The sequence below is a fragment of the Mobula birostris genome, chromosome 8, assembly GCF_030028105.1.
Source record: "Mobula birostris isolate sMobBir1 chromosome 8, sMobBir1.hap1, whole genome shotgun sequence".
In the NCBI taxonomy this organism is placed as follows: Eukaryota; Metazoa; Chordata; class Chondrichthyes; order Myliobatiformes; family Myliobatidae; genus Mobula; species Mobula birostris.
The window spans coordinates 43,146,467-43,168,001 of NC_092377.1; the positions used below are offsets into that span (position 1 = coordinate 43,146,467).

The following is a 21,535-nucleotide window of genomic DNA, read 5'->3' on the forward strand; positions in this document are numbered from 1 at the left end:
TATCTACATACAAGATTGGTAGTGGAATTGTATTGTACACAGGTTCTTATTGTAAACTGTGTTGAAAATTTTGAACAATCATTCACTGTGTTGAAAATTTTGACCAATAAATCTCTGGATTATTTACTCCTCAAGAAACACATGCACCATTTTATAAAGAATATGTGGTGATGGGGAAGTAAGGACATTTATAATTGCAGCATTTTTGTTTTTAGGATTTGCCTTCCCAAGAAGCTGATGAAGATTTAATTGAAAGTGGTCAATCTGAGGAAGTGTTGAAGCACTCCTGTCCAGCTCAGTTCAGTCATTTCAAGGAAGAAGATGTGAGATTAATTGGATTAGGAATGCTTAATCTGCAAGATGAAGAAAAATGTTTTCTTAAATTTCGGAGAACTACTTGGGTTTCATACTTAAACTTGTTTCTTAATTTTCCATTTGTGGTTTTCTTTTCATTCCTAATTATAATTGGTGAACTTAGTTTAAGGGGAGTGTTAAGATGGAGCAAGAATTTGCTGGAACTGGCAATTTCCAGCCCTATTTTATATATTCTTCTCACATATAAAGCTGCAGAGTAATTGTGGAATTTTGCCTCTGTGTTTGGCAATGTGATTAATGAGCAGCTTCAGTGTAAGAATTCATGGTTTCAGTGTGAGAATTCATGGTTTTAGAATGAATTTCTCTGTTTTACTTGTTTCTTTTCATGCCATTCCAATTGCATGGCCCAGCTGTAAGAAAAAGATGTTGTAGTGATACTGTGGGTAGTGCAGTACCATCTGTGTGGAGTTTGCACCTTTCTGAATTTTCATCGGGCGTTAGGTTAATTGGTGATTGTAAATTACTCTTGCTTTGGGTGACTGGTGGGGAATTAAGGGTGCTAATGGGCATGTGTTAAGAAATGGGTTTCAAGGGAATGATATTACTGTGATTGCTCTGGGAACTAGCAAAGACTTATTGAGATCAACAGTCTTATTTTACATCAAGAGGAAATATAGGACACCTGAAAAGAAGCTTCTTGAGCCTGTTCTGCTGTTCAATGAGACGGGTGATGTAACTGACACACTTGTCTCTTCTCTGTAATTCTTAAAGGCTTTGGTTGACAAAAATCTATAGGTACTAGAATTAAGTTGTTAAAAATACCTTGCCTCTATTGCTATCAGATGAATAGAGTTTCAAACTTGTATTACTCTCTGTATATAAAAAAGCCTCTAACTGCATTCTCAAATTCAGTTTCTTAAGGCAATTGCACTTAGTTTATTAATTTCCAAGTAGCAGAAATAGTTTCCGTCTAACAGTTGCCCAAAATGAATCACTTCTCAGTCATCTAAATTCAATGGAATGCGATCCTAGCCTTAACTATTGGGGTCTAGACTTCATTCTGTTAAATATACATGGTACTGCATCCTTCTTAAGGTCTAGTGTCCAGAACTGCATATAATACTCCATATAACTCTGAAACATAACTGAAGATAATATTGAAGGAAACAATTACGTATTAAAAATGGAAAGAAACCTATAACAGCAAAATTTTTAGGCTGCATCATGCATTTAGAAAAATGACATATAATCTAATAAATTTCAGATAGTGGTTTGGGTCGATCCTCTTGATGGTACAAAGGAATTCACAGAAGGTAAGGTTGTGCTTAATTTAGTATCAGTTAGAGATTTGAAACAGATGTTTTAAGTTTGTTGAACCAGAAGATGAGAAAAGTAGTTCATTTAGAGAAGTTGGTAGACTTTTATTGTTGTAAAGTGGATGGTCAAATCAATAAACTTTTAGATAAGTTCTCTGGACAATACACTGCAGGAAATATTTGATATTAGGTGCTAAGAAGCCCCACAATGTTGCTTACACTGTTGAACATGTATAGCAGTGTCTTCCAGATTGGGAATGCAAACAGGTTTGAAATTTTGTTTTTCACAGTATTTCTTTCTTGCATCCAACAAAAGCTTTTTTTCAAAAATTGTGTTCAACCACAGTTTGAGGTAGTAGTTTTTTTTTGAGCTATTATGGAGATTTTTGTTATAAACATAAAAGAAAATCAACTATATTGAGCCAGAGGGAAAGTGAGTTTGGGCTAATATTACACAGTGTTTCTGCCTTTCAAATGGTGGCTATATCTGAGGCTAATTATGTGCTTATGGTATTTTTAATATTTTTATCTTCAGGCTTCTTGGATCATGTGACTGTCCTGATTGGAATTGCTTGTGGAGGGAAAGCAATAGCTGGCGTGATCAATCAGCCATATTACAACTATCAGGTATGATTTATATTTTTAAAAAAATATATAATGAAACAGCAAAGATCTGTGAAAAATTGGACTATGGAACACTGAAGAAAAATCAAGGTCTGGAAATCCTTTACAAGTCAGGCAATATCTGTGAAAAGAAAGTTTTATTTCAGAACAATGACCCCTGATGAGAACCGGAGAAGTTTTTGTAACTTTCAGAAAGGGTGAAGAGATAGAACATAGAACATAGAATAGTACAGCACAGCACAGTACAGGCCCTTCGGCCCACAATGTTGTGCCGACCCTCAAACCCTGCCTCCCATATAAGCCCCCACCTTAAATTCCTCCATATACCTGTCCAGTAGTCTCTTAAACTTCACTAGTGTATCTGCCTCCACCACTGACTCAGGCAGTGCATTCCACGCACCAACCACTCGCTGAGTAAAAAAACCTTCCTCTAATATCCCCCTTGAACTTCCCACCCCTTACCTTAAAGCCATGTCCTCTTGTATTGAGCAGTGGTGCCCTGGTGAAGGGGCACTGGCTATCCATTCTATCTATTCCTCTTATTATCTTGTACACCTCTATCATGTCTCCTCTCATCATCCTCCTCTCCAAAGAGTAAAGGATGATGAGTAAAAAGGAATGCCTGTGATAGGTTGGAGTCCAAGGTTCTCAGGTGATGCAAATCTTCTGGTATAATTTATTAGCTGCTGCCTGATCTGTGTACTGTAAGCACTTTTTGCCTTTTTAATGTAGTCAGTCAGGGCTCTTAGCTCAAAAGCTGTAAATTTCAAGAATTGAAATTAATGTAAAGGCTTTAATAGCCTTGAAATGTTTCGAAGCGGTTCTATTTACTGGTAGAAACTCAGAATCAGTTTTTCAAAATGTAGAATGAGGTATGGCTTGACCAGAATACCGTTGGCAATATTGCATCCTTACAAATGACATTTTTGTTCAACGAAAAGTCATTGGCTCCCAATTTGTTAAATTCAAAATTTTCCAGGGTAAAATTTGATTATTTTCTTAGAAATGAAAGACAATTCAAAAGAAAAACAGCTTTGAGAAAAATATAGTTTTTAAGTTGTACCATATTGCAGTAAAAGTTGTGAGCATGTGTTTGTGTGAAAAATTTCATAGACATTTATATTTCTTCAGGCTGGAGGTAATGCTGTGATTGGTCGAACGATTTGGGGTGTTTTAAACCTTGGAGTCTTTGGAATTGAGATGAAAGAAGTACCAGAAGGGAAACATATTATTACTACCTCCCGTTCCCACAGCAACAAGCTAGTAAATGACTGCATCAGTGCAATGAATGTTGATGAAGTCGTAAGAGTTGGAGGAGCAGGCAACAAGGTATGTGCTGAATAGGATTGAGGAGGTGATTTTGAATATTTTATTTAATTTTAAAGCTATTTTAAACCTCATTTTAGTGTTCTGATATTTGATTCTGGGTACCCAACTTCATGTTTTCTCAAAGCCTTGGAGTGCTGTATTACTCAATAACTCTTAAGACTGTGGAAGAGATGTATGAGGATGGTGCCAAGATGCAAAACTTTAGTTTTGTGGGGAAGTTGGAGAGCATTTCATTTCCTTTTACCAAACCTTTTTGGGTATTCTATCATTGTTTGGTATGGGGGGCTACTGCCCAGGACTGAAAGAAGCTGCGTTATCCACAAACATAGGTCACCATCTACATGTATGCACCTTTATGTCTCTTTTGACTTGGTTGCTAGATTAATTGTGCATTGAATAAGATGTATTCTTATTCAATGTTTAGTGTTTGATAGAAATTCCCACACTTTTTCTGACTACTTTTTTGATTGTTGTATACTGAGCTTTGTTTATAATCCTGTATCCTACCTTGTCTCGTGTTGTTAGCTTGTGCTGTGGATACCCTTATTGCTATTTCTCGGCTTCATATAATCAGATGGACTGCATCTTTTCTCATCACGTGTTAATGATTTGGTTAGCAGAATTGATGGCTTTGTTGCCAGGTTTGCGGAAGGTACAGATATAGGTGAAGGGGCAGGTAGTATTGAGGAAGCAGGGAGTCTGCAGTAGGACTTAGACAGATTAGGAGAATGGGCAGAGAAATGGGAATAGAATATAGTGTAGGGAAGTGTAGGTCATGCACTTTGCCAGAAGGAATAAAGGTATAGACTGTTTTCAAAAAGGGGAGAAAATTCAAATATCAGAGGGGCAAAGGGACTTGGGAGTCCTCATGCACGATTCCTAAAAGTTAACTTCCAGGTTTGGTCAGTGGTAAGGAAGGCAAATGCAATGCTAACATTCATTTCGACAGGAATAGAATATAAAAACAAGGATGTAATGCTGAGTTTTCATAAAGCATTGGAGTATTGTGAGTAATTTTGGGCACTTATCTAAGAAAGGATGTGCTGACTTTGGAGAGGTTCCAGAGGAGGTTCACAAGAATGATCCTGAAATGAAAGAGTTAACTTACGAGGAGTTTTAATGGCTCTGGGCCTGTACTCGGAGTTTGAAAGAATTAGTGGGGGAGGTCGCATTGAAACTTATCAAATATTGAAAGGCCTACATTGAGTGGAAATGGAGAGAAGGTTTTTGGTAGTGGGAGAGCCTAGGACCAGAGACCACATTCTCAGAATACAAGGACGTCCCTTTAGATCAGAAATAAGGAGGAGTTTCTTAAGCCAGAGGGTGGTGAATCTGTGAAATTCATTGCTACAGACAGCTGTGGAGGCCAAGTCATTTGCTGTATTTAAAGCTGAGGTTGATAGGTTCTGTGTTAAACTTGTTGTACCTAAAATATTTGTTGGATACCTCGTCGATCTCTGAGTACCATTGCCACACGGTTGACAAATCTGTTTTCAAATTTCTATATTGTTCCTTTATTAACCCATAATTTACTTTATTCATGCAGGTTTTACAAATTATAGAAGGGAAGGCCTCAGCTTACATGTTTGCAAGTCCAGGCTGTAAGAAATGGGACACTTGTGCCCCTGAGGCTATCCTTCATGCTGTTTCAGGTAGGTAGATCTATGTATTGGTTCATTGGAACCAATCTCAAAATCAAATTATCTCTTTTAATTTATTTTATAGTGAATGCAAACAATATAATTCTGCCAAATCTCTTGATAATTTCCAAAAAAGTCAGTGTTTTTTGAGCCTAAAGTGAGTTATAATAATTTGCTCCATCCCACTAACTACCCAAAAGTCCTTCCAAACATGGCTGATGGGTCTCTTGCCTTCTTGCAAGTTAGCCTTGTTGAAAACAATACTTTCTTAATCCATATAATTAGCACTGTTTCAAAACAATGGCAAACTGCTTCTTCCACCCACGAGTTCTGGATAGCCTTGGTGAATCTCACCAGGATCTCCTCTTTCGTGTGTATGAATCATCATAACACTGATCTTGCATAATTGACACAAGGAATGAACTCTGCAGATGCAACACTGCCAAACCCTCCCCAATGCTCCTCTTCCTAGGTATATGAATATTTCTAACTCGCAGTTCAGCTCAATGATGTAAATTATTATGTTATTCTATAATCTTGTTCTGGACCTCTCTTTACTGATGTAATTTTCAGTCACACTAATATTTTGTACTGTATCACTTTTGAAGTAACTGTTGTCACTGATGGCAATATAAAATTAAATAATTGGGCCCAGAACACATGCATTCTTACAACTCAAGCATTCACTGGCAGCACCAGAGATTTTTTCTTTCTGGTGCTACAGTGGGGCTGAATTATTCAGTGATGGTGCTGAGGGATGTACTGTATGGTAACATGTATTCGCAAGGCCAGACGAGTGGCGTTCAAAAGTCCGTTTCAAGCATTATGTGCCTACTATAAATGCCTTTGTTGATTCACAAGCAACAGCAATTGATAGATCTAATATAGAAGCGAACTGTAACAGTGTCAACAGCAGCGGAGACAACCCAGGCTACATAGAGCATAAACAAACAAACCAACAGCGACAAATGCGCGCTTTTCAACTGAAAAACACAACACTAACCCATTCCCGTTTCTGATATGTCTATCCACATATCTGCTCTCACCCCATCCTCCCGCCACCCCACGAGGAATAGGGTTCCCCTTGTCCTCACCTACCACCCCACCAGCCTCCGGGTCCAACATATAATTCTCTGTAACTTCTGCCACCTCCAATGGGATCCCACCACTAAGCACATCTTTCCCTCCCCCCCACTCTCTGCTTTCCACAGTGATTGTTCCCTATGTGACTCCCTTGTCCATTCATCCCCCCCCCCATCCCTCCCCACTGATCTCCCTCCCGGCACTTATCGTTGTAAGTGGAACAAGTTCTACACATGCCCTTACACTTCCTCCCTCACTACCACTCTGGGCCCCAGATAGTCCTTCCAGGTGAGGCAACACTTCACCTGTGATTTGGCTGGGGTGATATACTGCGTCCGGTGCTCCCGATGTGGCCTTTTATATATTGGCAAGACCCGACGCAGACTGGGAGACGGTTTTGCTGAACACCTACGCTCTGTCCGCCAGAGAAAGCAGGATCTCCCAGTGGCCACGCATTTCAATCCCACATCCCTTTCCCATTCTGATATGTCTATCCACGGCCTCCTCTACTGTAAAGATGAAGCCACACTCAGGTTGGAGGAACAACACCTTATATTCCATCTGGGTAGCCTCCAACCTGGTGGCATGAACATTGACTTCTCTAACTTCTGTTAATGCCCCGCCTCCCCCTCATACCCCATCCGTTATTTATTTATTTATTTATTATTGTGTGTGTGTGTGTGTGTGTGTGTGTGTATATACACACACACACACACACACTCTCCTCTCCTTTTTCTCCTCCCTCTGTCCTTCTCACTATACCCCTTGCCCATCCTCTGGGCTTCCCCCTCCCCTTTCTTTCTCCCTGGGCCTCCCATCCCATGATCTTCTCATATCCCTTTTGCCAATCAACTGTCCAGCTCTTGGCTCCATCCCTCCCCCTCCTGTCTTCTCCCATCATTTTGGATCTCCCCCCTCCCACTCCCACTTTCAAATCTCTTACTAGCTCTTCTTTCAGTTAGTCCTGATGAAAGGTCTTTGCCCAAAACGTCGACTGTACCTCTTCCTAGAGATGCTGCCTGGCCTGCTGCGTCCACCAGTAATTTTTATGTGTGTTGCTTGAAACTCCAGCATCTGCAGATTTCCTCGTGTTTACACTAACCCACAATGTCCACTGCTGTTCGCACTACATAGACAGACAGTGCCAAAAGATACACCATTATCAAAGTGAAATAAGCAGACAACAGATGCAGGGCTTTACCAGGAGTTGGACAAATCGTACTCTGACCATGCAATACCTCAATTAACTCGGCTACTGAACTTAAAACAAAAATCAACAGAATCACCGCTTGGAAGGCTAAGCAAAACCAGTAGGCTTAATAGCAGTAATGTAATATTTTAGGATTTGCAGGAAACATAAGGACTATGGGGTACCCACCACAAAATAATAATTATAATCAGCATTAGTCTAGGCCCAAATTTTAAAAAGATCAACTGCACTCACCATTGATGTTTTCAGAGAAGAACAATCTGTCTGTTGTTGTGATTGGTGGCGAAAGCATCAATGATTTTCTGGATGTCAAGTGCGTTAGTCCTCCGGCTGTTTATGGCCAACAGGGCCAAGTTGCTATTTGGAGCATCGCCGCTGCTATTCCTGAGGTAGTTTTTCAGGCGTATGAGGCAAGAGAAACTCCGTTTGCATGAGGCAGATGTCACAGGCAGTCAGTGATATGCAGATTAGTTTGTATAAATATATAAATGCATCGCGGTAGGGTCTCATTAGAGCTAGAAATTCCACTGTGGCATTCACTGTCTTTTTCTTTCTTTTCAAATCTTTTTATTGTATATATAGGAAAAATAACATGAATACATCGAAGTAACAACACTTACAAATAAATGCATCGCGGTAGGGTCTCATTAGAGCTAGAAATTCCACTGTGGCATTCACTGTCTTTTTCTTTCTTTTCAAATCTTTTTATTGTATATATAGGAAAAATAACATGAATACATCGAAGTAACAACACTTACAATGCCTCAAAAAAAACCCATCATCTTAAAGATTGAAAACAAAATTTTGTGATAACAAAAAAAACCTACTGAGCAGAAAAGTGAGGGGGAAAAAAAAGAGAATCCATTCGGTGTACAGCCCCGGAGCCATGCATTCATACAAAAATCTTCTAAAAATAAACGTCAAACCGCCAGCAAGAAAAAATATACTAAAAAAATTTACAATTAGATCGTGGAAAAATTATATCAATTAACTCAAATGATAATAACAAGCAAATAAGCCCCATCTTTTCTCAAAATCAAATAGAGGTTCAAAGGTTCTAATTTTCTCCAAACTAAGACATAGCATCACTTGAGAGAACCATTGTGACAAAGTGGGAGCTGATGTATCCTTCCACTTCAACAAAATGGCCCTCCTAGCTATCAATGTAACAAATGCAATAGCATGTTGGTCAGACACAGAAATACCATGAATATTTTGAGGAACTATTCCAAAGAGCACAGTTAATTTATTAGGTTGTAAATTAATTTTAAGTGCTTTAGAAATTGTTGAGAAAGCCGACTTCCAGAACTGTTCCAATATAGAACAAGACCAAAACATATGTGTCAGTGTAGCTATCTCAGTTTTACATCTATCACAATGACGATCAACATTAGGAAAGATTTTAGAAAGTCTCTCCTTTATCAAATGATAACGATGTACAATTTTAAATTGAATCAATGAATGGCTAGCACAAATTGAAGAACAGTTAACCAACTTCAATATCCGCATCCAATCCTCCGTCATAAAAGTCAAAATAAATTCCTTTTCCCAATCCTGTTTAATCTTAGATAAAGGACGCTTATCCCATTGTAATAGTAAATTATAAATTCTTCCAATAGAACCTTAATCAAAGGAGTCATACTCATAATAGTATCTAACAGGTCAGCCTCCAATATGTAAGGGAAATTACTTAAATGTTTTTGTAAAAAATACCTAACTTGAAGGTATTGCAGTAAGTGTGAGTATGAAAGAGAATATTTATCAATTAATTGTTCAAAGGACATCAATCTATTTTCTTTAAATAAATCCAAAGAAGAATTAATACCTTTATTTTTCCAAAGTAAAAAAAAATTGGATCACTCAAAGAAGGCTTAAAAAAGTAATTTCGGTAAATTAAACCTACAAAGTTAAAAATTTTTAAGATTAAAAAAATTGCGGAACTGGAGCCAAATTTGTAACGAATACTTAATCACAGGATATAGGTTTAAATTAACAACTGTAACGTTCAGTTATATTAGCTCGTGTATGTCTAGGGGAAATCCCACAGGGTCGGTTGCTGCCCGTATCAATCACAAACATCAATCATCAGCCAGCACACCCAGTAAATTTTAACAAATACACTTTATAGATATTACTAAATCTATGACATTAATATACATTTGATACAGAGAGGAAAGTAATGGAAAAAAAAAGGCGCCAACACTTATCAAAGTCCAAGTTCTTCGTGCGCTACGTTGGAGCTCAATTCGACTTCAGACGATCACTCGAATTCCGTCGACTCACGGCTCGGGACCACCCTGAGTGATCGACCGGAGCCTCTCCACACGTCCGCGGTCCTCCTCGTCTCTCCTCTGACTCCCCGCCAAAACTCAGTCCACAGTCATATCATACAGCATGGCATCCGAAAACAAAACAATACGTAACCACCCATTGGCTAATAGAACCCTGTTATCTTATTTTAAAGTAAACAAACTGCTAGCGCAAACTCTCTTCAGTGTTAAAGCACAACAAAGCCGCATTTCCCAGATTAACATAACAAAGTCGCCATTTTAAATGTAACAAAAGAAAGACCCTGTACACTCTCCCCCCACCACAAAAAATCATGCCCTCATGACGTTAACAGAGTTCACCAGTGCTCCTTGTAAAACACAAAACCCAACCCAGGTGCATAAAGCAGTGACATAACTTTGCAGGGCAGTAGAGATCACACCCTGCTCTCCCGGCGCTATGTAAGTGAGTCTTTCCGGGGGATGCCTACTCCTCTGAGGCCTCTGTACTTCCTCTGCTGACTCTCCCTGTTCAGACACCCCAGTTGACCCCTCGGGCCTATCTGTCGGACCTTCCCCTTCACCGGGATCCCTCTGCCCCTGTGAGACCTCTGGCTCGGGTTCTGCCTCCACCCTCTCCTCCCCCAATCCCTCCCCCATTTTAAATGTAACAAAAGAAAGACCCCGTACACAACTTTACCTAATTGCATAGGTAAAGGAGCTCCCAATAATGAGGTTAAATAAAACTGTTTTACAACTTTTAGTTCCAGGTCTACCCAAATTGGCCGATCATTCTTATCAACCCAGTATAACCAAAAAGACATATATCGCAGTTTAACAGCCCAATAATACATTCTAAAATTAGGCAAAGCAAGACCTCCATCCTTTTTCAATTTTTGTAAATGACATTTACTAATTCTGGGTCTTTTATTATTCCAAATAAAAGATAAAATAATAGAATCAATCCGATCAAAAAACTTGCTAGTCAAAAAAACAGGAATATTCTGAAATAAATATAAAAATTACGGTAAAATCATCATTTTAACTATATGAATACGACCAACAAGTGAAAATGTAAGTGGACTCCATCTACTAAATAAATTCTTCATAGAGTCTACTAAGTGAACAAAATTAGCTTTATAAAGATCCTTATATTTTTTAGTAATTATAACACCTAAATATCTAAAAGAGTCTGAAACTTTAAAAGGAGTATTATCATATATAGAGACAGAATCATTTAAAGGAAACAATTCACTTTTACTAAAATTCATTTTATATCCTGAAAAACCTCCGAATTCATTGAATAATTTTAGCAGGGCAGGAATGGATTCGTCAGGGTTAGATATATAAATCAATAAATCATCAGCATAAAGAGAGACCTCATGCATGGTCTCATTCACAAAGATCCCATGGATATTTTTAGCCTCACAAAGAGCAATAGCAAGGGGTTCTAATAGTAAATTAAACAACAAAGGACTTTATGGACAGCCTTGCCTTGTCCCCCATGAAAGCTGAAAAAAAGGAGACCTACGATTGTTAGTGACAACAGTAGCAATAGGGGCTTCATATATCATTTTAATCCAATTATTAAAATTAACACCAAAGCCAAATTTCTCTAAAACATTGAATAAATAATTTCCATTCAACTCGGTCGAACTCTTTTTCAGCATCCAAAGATACAACACATTGTGGAATTTTAGAAGAGGGTGAATATATAATGTTAAATAGTCTCCGAACATTTGAAAAGGAATAGCGACCCTTTATAAAGCCTGTTTGATCTTTACAAATAACTTTACCCAAAATATTCTCCAACCGATTGGCCATTATCCTTGATAAAATCTTAGCGCCAATATTCAGTAATGAAATAGGTCTATATGAAGCACAGTCAGTAGGATCTTTATCTTTTTTAAGAATTAAAGAAATAGAGGCCTCATAAAAAGTTGAGGGTAAGTCACCTTTCACAAAAGAATCCTTAAACATTTCAAACATATACGGAGAGAATAACTTTCCAAATTTTTTTAAAAATTCTGCAGGATAGCCATCAAATCCTGGGGACTTACCAGATTGCATTGAAAAAAGTAGCTTTATGAATTTCGGCTTCAGTAATTTGAGCATCGAGAGTCTTTTGATCCTCAGCCGAGATTTTAGGAAAAACAATCTTTCGTAAAAAAAACATTCATTTTAGAGGAGTCTAACGGACATTGAGATTTATATAGCTCAGCATAAAAATCTTGAAAAATCTTATTAATTTCTTCATATTCCTGAGCTAAGGTACCATCTTTCCTATGAATTTTCATGATTTGCCTTTTGGCTGCAGCCATTTTTAATTGAGATGCAAGCAGTTTATTATTTTTATCTCCAGACATATAAAATTGGCTCTTTAACTTAAGAAAATAACCCCCAATGGGATGAGTTAATAACAGGTTATATTGTGATTGAAGTTCCACCATTTGTTTAAATAAATCAGTATTGGGGGAAATTGCATAAATATTATCTAAATCTTTAATTTGTTTTGAAATGCTATCTAATTCTGCTTTAGTTTGTTTTTTAAGTTTAGCTGAATAAGAAATAATCTGACCACGTAAAAATGCTTTAAATGTATCCCGTATAATTAATTTAGACATACCTCCTATATCATTAAAAAGAAAAAATTCTTTTATCTGGGTTTCAATGAAACTGACAAAGTCAGAGTTTTGCAATAATGTCTGAGACATGCGCCAAGGTGGGCAGGCAAGAATGACATCATCAAATTCAAAAGACAAGCTCAGAGGCGCATGATCAGGTATAGCAATAGCGTCATATTCGCAAGTTTTAAGACTAGGCAAGAAGCAGGGATAATATAATCGATCCTCACATATTTTTTATAAACGTGTGAGAAGGAAGAATATTCTCTATTATTGGGTTGAAGATACCTCCACAAATCAATCAACCCAAAATCAATCAAAAAGGAATTAATAAATGACGCAGATCAATTTGGAAGTCGCTGATTGGTTGAGCTGTTATCAATCATAGTATTAAAACAACATTAAAATCCCCACCCATTATGAGCATATATTCAATTAAGTCAGGCAGTAAAGCAAATACCTTTTTAAAAAAAGAAGGATCATCTAAGTTAGGACCATACAAATGAACCAAAACAACTTTTCTGTTACAGATTGTTCCTTTAACAATTAAAAATCTACCATTAGAATCTGAATCTGAATCTTGAATAAATATATTAGGTTTAATGAAAATAGACACGCCTTTTGTTTTACTCTGAGAAGTAGAGTGGAATTGCAAACCATTCCACCATCTAAAAAATCTATTTTGATCTCCCGCCCTGTTATGTGTCTCTTGAGCAAAAATTATATCAGGTTGGAATCGGTTAATAATTTTAAAAGTCTTTTTTCTTTTAATAGGATGATTCCAACCATGTACATTCCAACTTATTATATTAATCTGTTTGAACAGCATACTATAATTTCATTCTACCTTATACATGCACAAAGCACATACCAATACAGGATGATCAAAGATGGTGGTGATGAAGAATACAACCAAGTAAAAAACACGCATGCTCCGGAACCACCCAATGGGAAAAAACTCCTAACTCTAAACCCACCCACCCACACCCAGAAACCCGAAAAAAGGCAAGCGATCTACGATAGAATTCAAAGCTGCTGACTGCTCTCTCTGTGTTTTCTTTCCCTCCCCCAAGTTAGTGAAAAAGTAGAGTGACCTTGTGAAAAAGACAATAAAGTCTCGGCAAAAAAAAGGTATTTACATTCCATCGACTAATAAACAAGAAAGAACCAAAATAATGTTATCTCTTGGAGAGAAAAACCAGTGCCATGTTTAAGTTTAATATTAATTCCCTAAAAAAAGCTTTAAATTCAATTATAAAATGTTATAATAAAACAGAAAAAAATATATAAAAAGCCCTATTAGTAGGAAAAAACTACCAATTAGCTACCAAGTATTAAATTAAAGGAACAAATCGCCTTATCTTCTTCCCTCAGTCATAAAATGTCCAGAGATCATTTGAGCAGAGATACTTAAACTATAAATCTTTCCAAAGGAAAACCAATAATATGCAATAAAGAACAACTCTCCGTGTTCTTTAATTAGTCTCTCGATGAAATATACAAGTGACCTTCATAAATTTTCTTTCCAAAATGCGAATAATATACAAATAGCCAAACAACCTTTCAGATGGATCATTCAACAGCGGCGTCGGTGACAGCGGCAGTCAAAGCCTGAACAAAATCCAGTGCAGCTTTTGGATCAAAAAAAGTACGAGGAGGAGAATTAGCAGGGAAAATTTTAATTCTTGTCGGGTACCTTAAAGACGGGAAAAGATTCTTATCATATGCTTGTTTCATTACCAGGGCAAATTTTGATCTTTGTTCTATCATCTCTCTTGGATAATCTTCGTAGAAGCGGAGCTCAGATTTCATAAATCTAAAAACTCTCTGTTTTCTTGCCTGTCGCATTATTTGATCTTTAATTTTAAAGTGATGAAAGCAAACCAGAACAGATCTTGGTTTACTAGGGTGTTTCGATTTCGTGATAAATGCCCTGTGTGCCCTTTCTATAGCAGGCGGCTTTGATAGAATGGTAGGAAATAAAGTGTGGAAAAGCTTACCAAAGTAAGCTGTTAGATCTCCATCTTCAGCTCCTTCCTGCAGCCCAACAATTCTTATATTCCTTCGTCGCGACCTAGTTTCCAGGTCTATAATCTTATTTTGATATCTTTCCAAACGAGTTGTAGCTTCAGACAACTTTTGCTTAGTTATCTTCAATTCCTCTTCGTGTGAAATACCTTAAGTTTCCAGGTCTTTAAGTTTTCCCAGAAATGACTTCATTTCATTACTATTCTGTTCCAGTTGGTCTTTAATTGATCCATTCTGATCCTTAATTGAATTCAGTGTCCAAACGATATCTTCAGCCCACGATGGCATTTCATCAGATCTTTTGCACCTTTCCTTTCCCATTACCTTTATCACTAGGTTCAGGTAAATTCTTCCCACTTCTTGTAGACGTAGACATATTGATCGCCCTCAAGAATCAACAAGTAAAAATTTTAATTTCAAAGCTTAAACTAGGGGGAAAAAAAGAAAACTAAGAGCAGCAGAAAAATACTGCTGCCCCATTGGCAGACAGGGGCAGTCCTCCATTCACTGTCTATCATTGTTTTTGTTTTGTTTCCAGCAGACACTGAACCTGATGTAGCCCTGCAGTCAGGTTCACTTCAGTCATTCCATAGTATTGGGCCATTGGCCAAAGACAATTCTTGTCTAGGAAGAGCTTGTGTTTGGGGCTCAATGCTGAGACTCCAGTCAGAACACCCCCAGTCTCAATTGAGAACCGTATTTTCATTTTAGTCAGAACTCTGTCTATAACCGGATAGAAACGGTGCTTGCGAGGGTCATCAGAGGATGTGACAGGTGTGCGTTCGGTTTGGACCTCAACAACAAAATCATGTAGGTGGCGGGGTGGCTGGGCCTGTCTCCTTTCATGTGGTCTGCTCTGTATACTGGCCTTGACGCACAGGTCCCTAGCTCTTGCCTGAATTTCACTCCATGATTCCTCTCCCCATTTTGCTGAGAATGCATCGATAACAGACTGAGCCAGGTCCACAGCGGATGAAAACTCCAAACTGGGAGATTGATACTGGCTGATGGGATCCTTACTCAGGCTGCTGGCTAACATCGCTAACAGTATTCCCACTAGAGCTAAGGGCAGCTTTATCCACGTTCTCTTCCAAATCCCACTCCATTTCTTGTTCCTCTACTTCACCCTCACACTCCTTCGATGAACTGCTGTCGTCCTCATCCCCACTTACTTCTTTCTGCATGTCACTTCGAATTAAGACAGGCTCAGGCTGAGACACCACTGATACCTCTGGATGAGGTCATTTTCCAACTAAAAATCAATCCATTTTTTATGCTGGCCAAAATAATGCACGTGCCAGGCCCACGGTAGCTTATAAAAGCACAATGTGTGTGTGTGGCATCTGTTAATCTCGTAAAACCATGGATCTGTGCCTGGGTCCTGCACAATGTATGTATACTATCAATCTCTCGAGTGAGTGAGAGTGAGTGACATCACCACCTTAAGTGATCTTAGATCAGCTTAACTGATCTGAGGACAGCAATGGGAAGACATTGACAACGAACGAATAAGCAGAAGTGTAGAGTGGATCTGACCTTAGACCAACACAGAGTTTATAACCTTATTGCCGCATGGGTGCTATGGTAATAGGGGACGCTGTTTCACTAGATCAACTGGAGAAACAAGCTGTATTCAAAACTATACAGAGAAAGCAGGAGCAATTTGAACATCAAATTTCAGTTAATTTCTTGGTGGTGCTATTGTAATTTCTGCTGGTGCTATAGCACAGGCAAGCACCACCTCAGCGCCGTCACTACAAGCATTCATTTTATTTTTCTTGTGCACAAGGAGAACAGCAGAGTCCCCTGTCACCCATACTGTTCTGAAGGCTGAAGAGAAAACTGCTATTTCTATTCAGAATTGGCTTATCAGTTACAGATATTGATCATTGATCTTGCGAGTTTGAATTCCTTACTCGCAAGATTAATCGCCATGCACAAAAGAGGTGTTAAAGTCAGTCAAAACTTCAAGTGGACAGCTGATGATATTTTGGAGATAGTAAAGATAATAGAGCCCTAGTTATTGGGTATGTTTCACACCCTTCCATTCTCCTTACTCGTATATCTCCAGCACCCCCTTTTGTGTAAAGAGATGCTATGTTTTAGGAAGACCCTTCTGAAAAAGGGTCACTATGAAGGCCTCACTTATCTGGCTTGACCACACACTGCCACATTCAACCCAGCCTAATTATCTGTAGTAAGCAGAGGTGTCTCTGGTGGTTTCACTTTATAAGTTTCATTTGACCACGCCTGCTACAGGCTATCATTTTCTTACTGCAGCTTCCACAGCACTCTAAAGCCAATAATTCTACTAAAAACATTTTCTTAAGTGGCTCAATTTTCAGCTTTTATTTTCCTTTTTCTTACTCTTCTGTATCAATAAAGTTAGGTGAATTTTCCTTTAAAAATCAGGTGTAGATAATTTCACAAACATGAGGAAATCTGATGACACTGGAAATTCAAGCAACAGACACAAAAAATGCTGGTGAATGCAGTAGGCCAGGCAGCATCTATAGGAAGAGGTATAGTTTTCAGCTGAGATCCTTCGTCAGGACTAACTGAAAGAAGAGATAGTAAGAGATTTGAAAATGGGAGGGGAAGAGGGAGATCGGAAATGATAGGAGAAGACAGGAGGGGGAGGGATGGAGCTAAGAGCTGGAAAGTTGATTGGCAAAAGGGATACGATGCTGGAGAAGGGAGAGGATCATGGGGCGGGGGGCCTAGGGAGAAAGAAAGGGGAAGGGTAGGCAAGGAGTATAGTGAGAGGGACAGAGGGAGAAAAAAGAGAGAGAAATTTAAAAAAAATAAATAGATAGATAAATAAATAAATAATGGATGGGGTACAAAGGGGAGGTGGGGCTTTAACAGAAGTTAGAGAAGTCAATGTTCATGCCATCAGGTTGGAGGCTATCCAGACGGAATATAAGGTGTTGTTCCTCCAACCTGAGCGTGGCTTCATCTTGACATTAGAGGAGGCCGTGGGTGGACATATCAGAATGGGAATGGGACGTAGAATTAAAATGTGTGGCCACTGGGAAATCCTATTTTCTCTGGTGAACAGAGCGTAGGTGTTCAGCAAAACGGTCTCCCAGCCTGCGTCGGGTCTCGCCAATATATAGAAGGCGACATTGAGAGTACCGGATACAGTATATCACCCCAGCCGACTCACAGGTGAAGTGTCGCCTCACCTGGAAGGACTGCCTGGGGCCCTGAATGGTGGTGAGGGAGGAAGTGTAAGGTCATATGTAGCACTTGTTCTGCTTACAAGGGTAAGTGCTGGGAGGGAGATCAGTGGGAAGGGATGGGGTCGGCTGGGGTGATATACTGCATCTGGTGCTCCCGATGCAGCCTTCTATATATTGGCGAGACCTGACGCAGGCTGGGAGACCATTTCGCTGAACACCTACGCTCCGTCCGCCAGAGAAAGCAGAATTTCCCAGTGGCCACACATTTTAATTCCACATCACATTCTCATTCTGACATGTCTATCCACAGACTCCTCTACTGTCAAGATGAAGCCACACTCAGGTTGGAGGAAAAACACCTTATATTCCATCTGGGTAGCCTCCAACCTGATGGCATGAGCATTGACTTCTCTAACTTCTGTTAATGCCCCACCTCCCCTTTGTACCCCATCCATTATTTATTTATTTATTATTTTTTTTAAATTCTCTCTTTTTTTCTCCCTCTGTCCCTCTCACTATACTCCTTGGCTATCCTCTGAGCTTCCCTGCCCCTCTCTTTCTCCCTAGCCCCCCCCCCCCCACCGTCTCATGATCCTCTCCCTTCTCCAGCTCTGTATCCCTTTTGCCAATCTACTTTCCAGCTCTTAGCTCCATCTCTCCCCCTCCTGCCTTCTCCTATCATTTTGGATCTCCCCCTCCCCCTCCCACTTTCAAATCTCTTACTGTCTCTTCTTTCAGTTAGTCCTGACGAAGGGTCTCAGCCCGAAACATTGACTGTACCTCTTCCTATAGATGCTGCCTGGCCTGCTGCATTCACTGGCAGTTTTTGTGTGTGTTGTAGATAATTTCATTAATTTTGTGTGAAGATCTGAACGTTTCATTTTGATAAGAAGGGAAAGCTGAGAAATCTGACCTTCAGTTTGCATTGTTATTCTCAACCATGTTTACATAAAAATACTTCATATAATTTCTGGGCATATTTGATTAACCTGATTTAATACTAAGTGACTCTTTCCAAAGTCATGGTCTCAACATCCTTGTATTATTGAGGAAACTGGTATGCTCTATGAACGAGAAGGCAGTTCAAAAATAAATTCTCTTAACAGTTTCAATCATTTGAATGTGTGCAAATTGATTGAAATGTTGTAGTTGGAAAGTCAAAATAATCCTTTTTTTCAGGTGCAGCTATCTGCTGTCGGTGTGGATTCAGTTCCACTACTGAGTGATATAACTGATGTTTTCACTTCAGAATTTACCCATGCCAAGTCTCCAGAAAATAGCATTTTAAGTTTCCTTTCATGCCACTTCTGTGCGATAAATGGCAGTGTAAAATCAACTCTGCACAGGAGTTTCCTTGGGACTGTTTTGGAAAAGCAAGTGTAACTTAATAGCCAGAAGGAATGTTGTATGCACTGTAAGCAGTACTTAAAACTCAACTGTTATGATTTGGCATCCATTAAAGATTTGAATATCAACCTATTGCCTGTATCAGCCATTAAAGTGCCTGCAACATTTAATTTCTTAAAGAGAATAAATTTGAGCTTTTTTTGCCTTTTTTTAATTGTATGCCTTTGTGCTCTTTAGGTAAAATGACAGACATTCATGGGAACTCTTTCCAATATCATAAAGACGTGAAGCATGCAAATACAGCTGGAGTCCTTGCAACATTGAGGAATTTTGACTATTATGCAAGCCGCGTTCCAGATTCTGTTAAAATGGCCCTAATCCCATAATGTTTAAAAAATGGAATGTTCTCCACTTTGCACTTTTGCAAATATAATTACCACTGTCTGGGAATTAATCTTTTCATTTTGTAAGGTAACTGATTTCAGTGTTGCTATCTGACTGTTCTGTGGTGGGATTGAGTTTTCAACAGTCAATTGTTCTAACTCTGTACAAAGTCTTCTTCACCCTTTAACACCTACCTACTGCTCGTTACGATGCTGGCGTTTCGGGCAACAATGAAGGTCCTCCATCTCTGGTGGTTTCAGGGCTACCTTCATCATGTCAAAGCTCGGTTTTCGCTACTGTCAGTCATGCAAATTCCGGCTGGAGATTCAGGAATGCTGTCACATACAGATGTAGAAGGATTCTTCATTACTGTTTCCATAACAGTTTTGTTTGACCAGTCAGGGTTGTTAGCGCTGAACTGAACCCCTGAGCCTGGAGGACCAGTGGACTACTCTTAGTCTGGCTTCTACCCTTTTACCTGTTTAGCATGGGTGACCCTATCAAGAGCCAAAGTATAAAGTCCTGACTCCAGCCAGTATAGCTCTCCGGGTCATTCAGGTTGTGGTCACTCAAAGGAAAGGCTAGGTTCTATCAACAAGCAGAAATAGTGAACCAATTTGCCTTCTGTACTGTTAAGTTTTGTATGGTCCCATAGTGGAATAGTGGCTTCTTGTGTCGTATCTATCAATTAATTTCATATGTCTTGAACCAGACACTTGGATGTACACGTGCGGAATAATTTTATGCAATTTTGAAAATTTATATATCTTACCTTTCTTTAGGTCTAATAAAGATTGCCTTACAATAAATCCTGGTTGGATGTCAGCTGTTATTTTATGAGTTTGACTAACTTTGACAACTTCAGTTGATGTGTGGTGTAGAGCACACTGGCTGGTTGCATCACAGCCTGGTATGGAAACAGAATAGCCTACAAAAAGTTGTGGATACAGCCCAGTCCATTGCAGGTAAAACCCTCCCACCACTGAGTACATTTACTAGGAGCTCTCACTGGAAAGCAGCACCCATCATCAAGGATACCCACCATCTAGGCCATGCTGTCTTGCTGCCGCCATCATGAAGGAGGTACAGGAGCCTCAAGACGCAAACCAGCAGGTTCAGGAACAGTTATTATTGCTTAACCATCAGGCTCCTGAACCAGAGGTGATAACTTCACTCACCTAAACACTGAACTGTTCCCATAACCTATGGTCTCACTTTCAAGGATTCTTTTGTGTCTCGTTCTTTGTAGTGGCCAATTCTAACAAACCAATTGCTGCTGCTGGTGATCGAGCATGGGTTGTTATCCTTGTATGGCGCACCCTCTAAGCACTCTAGTAATGATGGTTCACAAAGTTGACCCTTTATTAGCAACTAGCAAAACATAGAATCTTGAAGTGATGTAACTAAGCGGTCAACAAAAGATATGATACCCAGCGGTCCCCGGAATCAAACTGCACAGAACAAAGTAGGAATACGTAACCTACTCCCTTTGCTTTTACCACGCTCCCACCCATGTGACTAACTACCTTAGTAAACACGCAACACAGAATAGATAGAGAACAGATGTGTGGCTCCTACATTCTTGATGTTTATTGTTTATTTATTTATTATTATTTGTTAAGTAACTCTTTTTCTATTTGCACATTTTGTTGTCTTTTGCACATTGGTTGTTTGTGGTTTTACATTGATTATGTTGTGTTTCTTTGCATTTACAGTGAATGCCACAAGAAAATGAATCTCAAGGTTGTATATGGTGGCATGTGTAATTTGATATTTTACTTTGAACTTTGAGTTTCTGAATCATTTTCTAAAAACTTAAACCTTTCTATTATACGTTACAAATATATTACAGTGGTTACCTTAAATTCATTAGCACAGCTTACATTGATATATTCAGCAGAGTCTCCTATATCTACACAAGTTTTTCAAATTTTTGGGTTTTACTTCATAGGGTTCAGTTACTAATCCTTTACTACTTTTGTCCAAATCAATTAATGTGAACGATTATCTATTAAATATCCTTCATTTGTGCACTTCTCCCACCATTTGAAGCAAAATCAAAACATAATTAACTGGGCTCTGGACCATTATCTATTGTATTCACCTCTGCATTCCTTTCCTCCCTCAAGGAAAAGTTTCTTTGTCTTCACTCTTTACCTTACTAACCTCTACATTTAAAGATC

The 21,535-nt window shown here is 38.9% G+C and overlaps 1 protein-coding gene across 1 annotated transcript in view; it reads left to right on the top strand.

Annotated features, from left to right (window-relative positions):
- bpnt1 (bisphosphate nucleotidase 1) overlaps nucleotides 1-20,150 on the top strand; it is a 45,205-nt gene extending 25,055 nt beyond the window's left edge. The window contains exons 3-8 of the mRNA XM_072265079.1: nucleotides 216-323; nucleotides 1,580-1,628; nucleotides 2,167-2,258; nucleotides 3,387-3,584; nucleotides 5,131-5,236; nucleotides 19,206-20,150. Coding sequence (XP_072121180.1) covers nucleotides 216-323; nucleotides 1,580-1,628; nucleotides 2,167-2,258; nucleotides 3,387-3,584; nucleotides 5,131-5,236; nucleotides 19,206-19,354 — 702 coding nt within the window. The 3' untranslated portion in view covers nucleotides 19,355-20,150. The remainder of the gene's footprint in view (nucleotides 1-215; nucleotides 324-1,579; nucleotides 1,629-2,166; nucleotides 2,259-3,386; nucleotides 3,585-5,130; nucleotides 5,237-19,205) is intronic.
- Nucleotides 20,151-21,535: the final 1,385 nt, after the last annotated feature.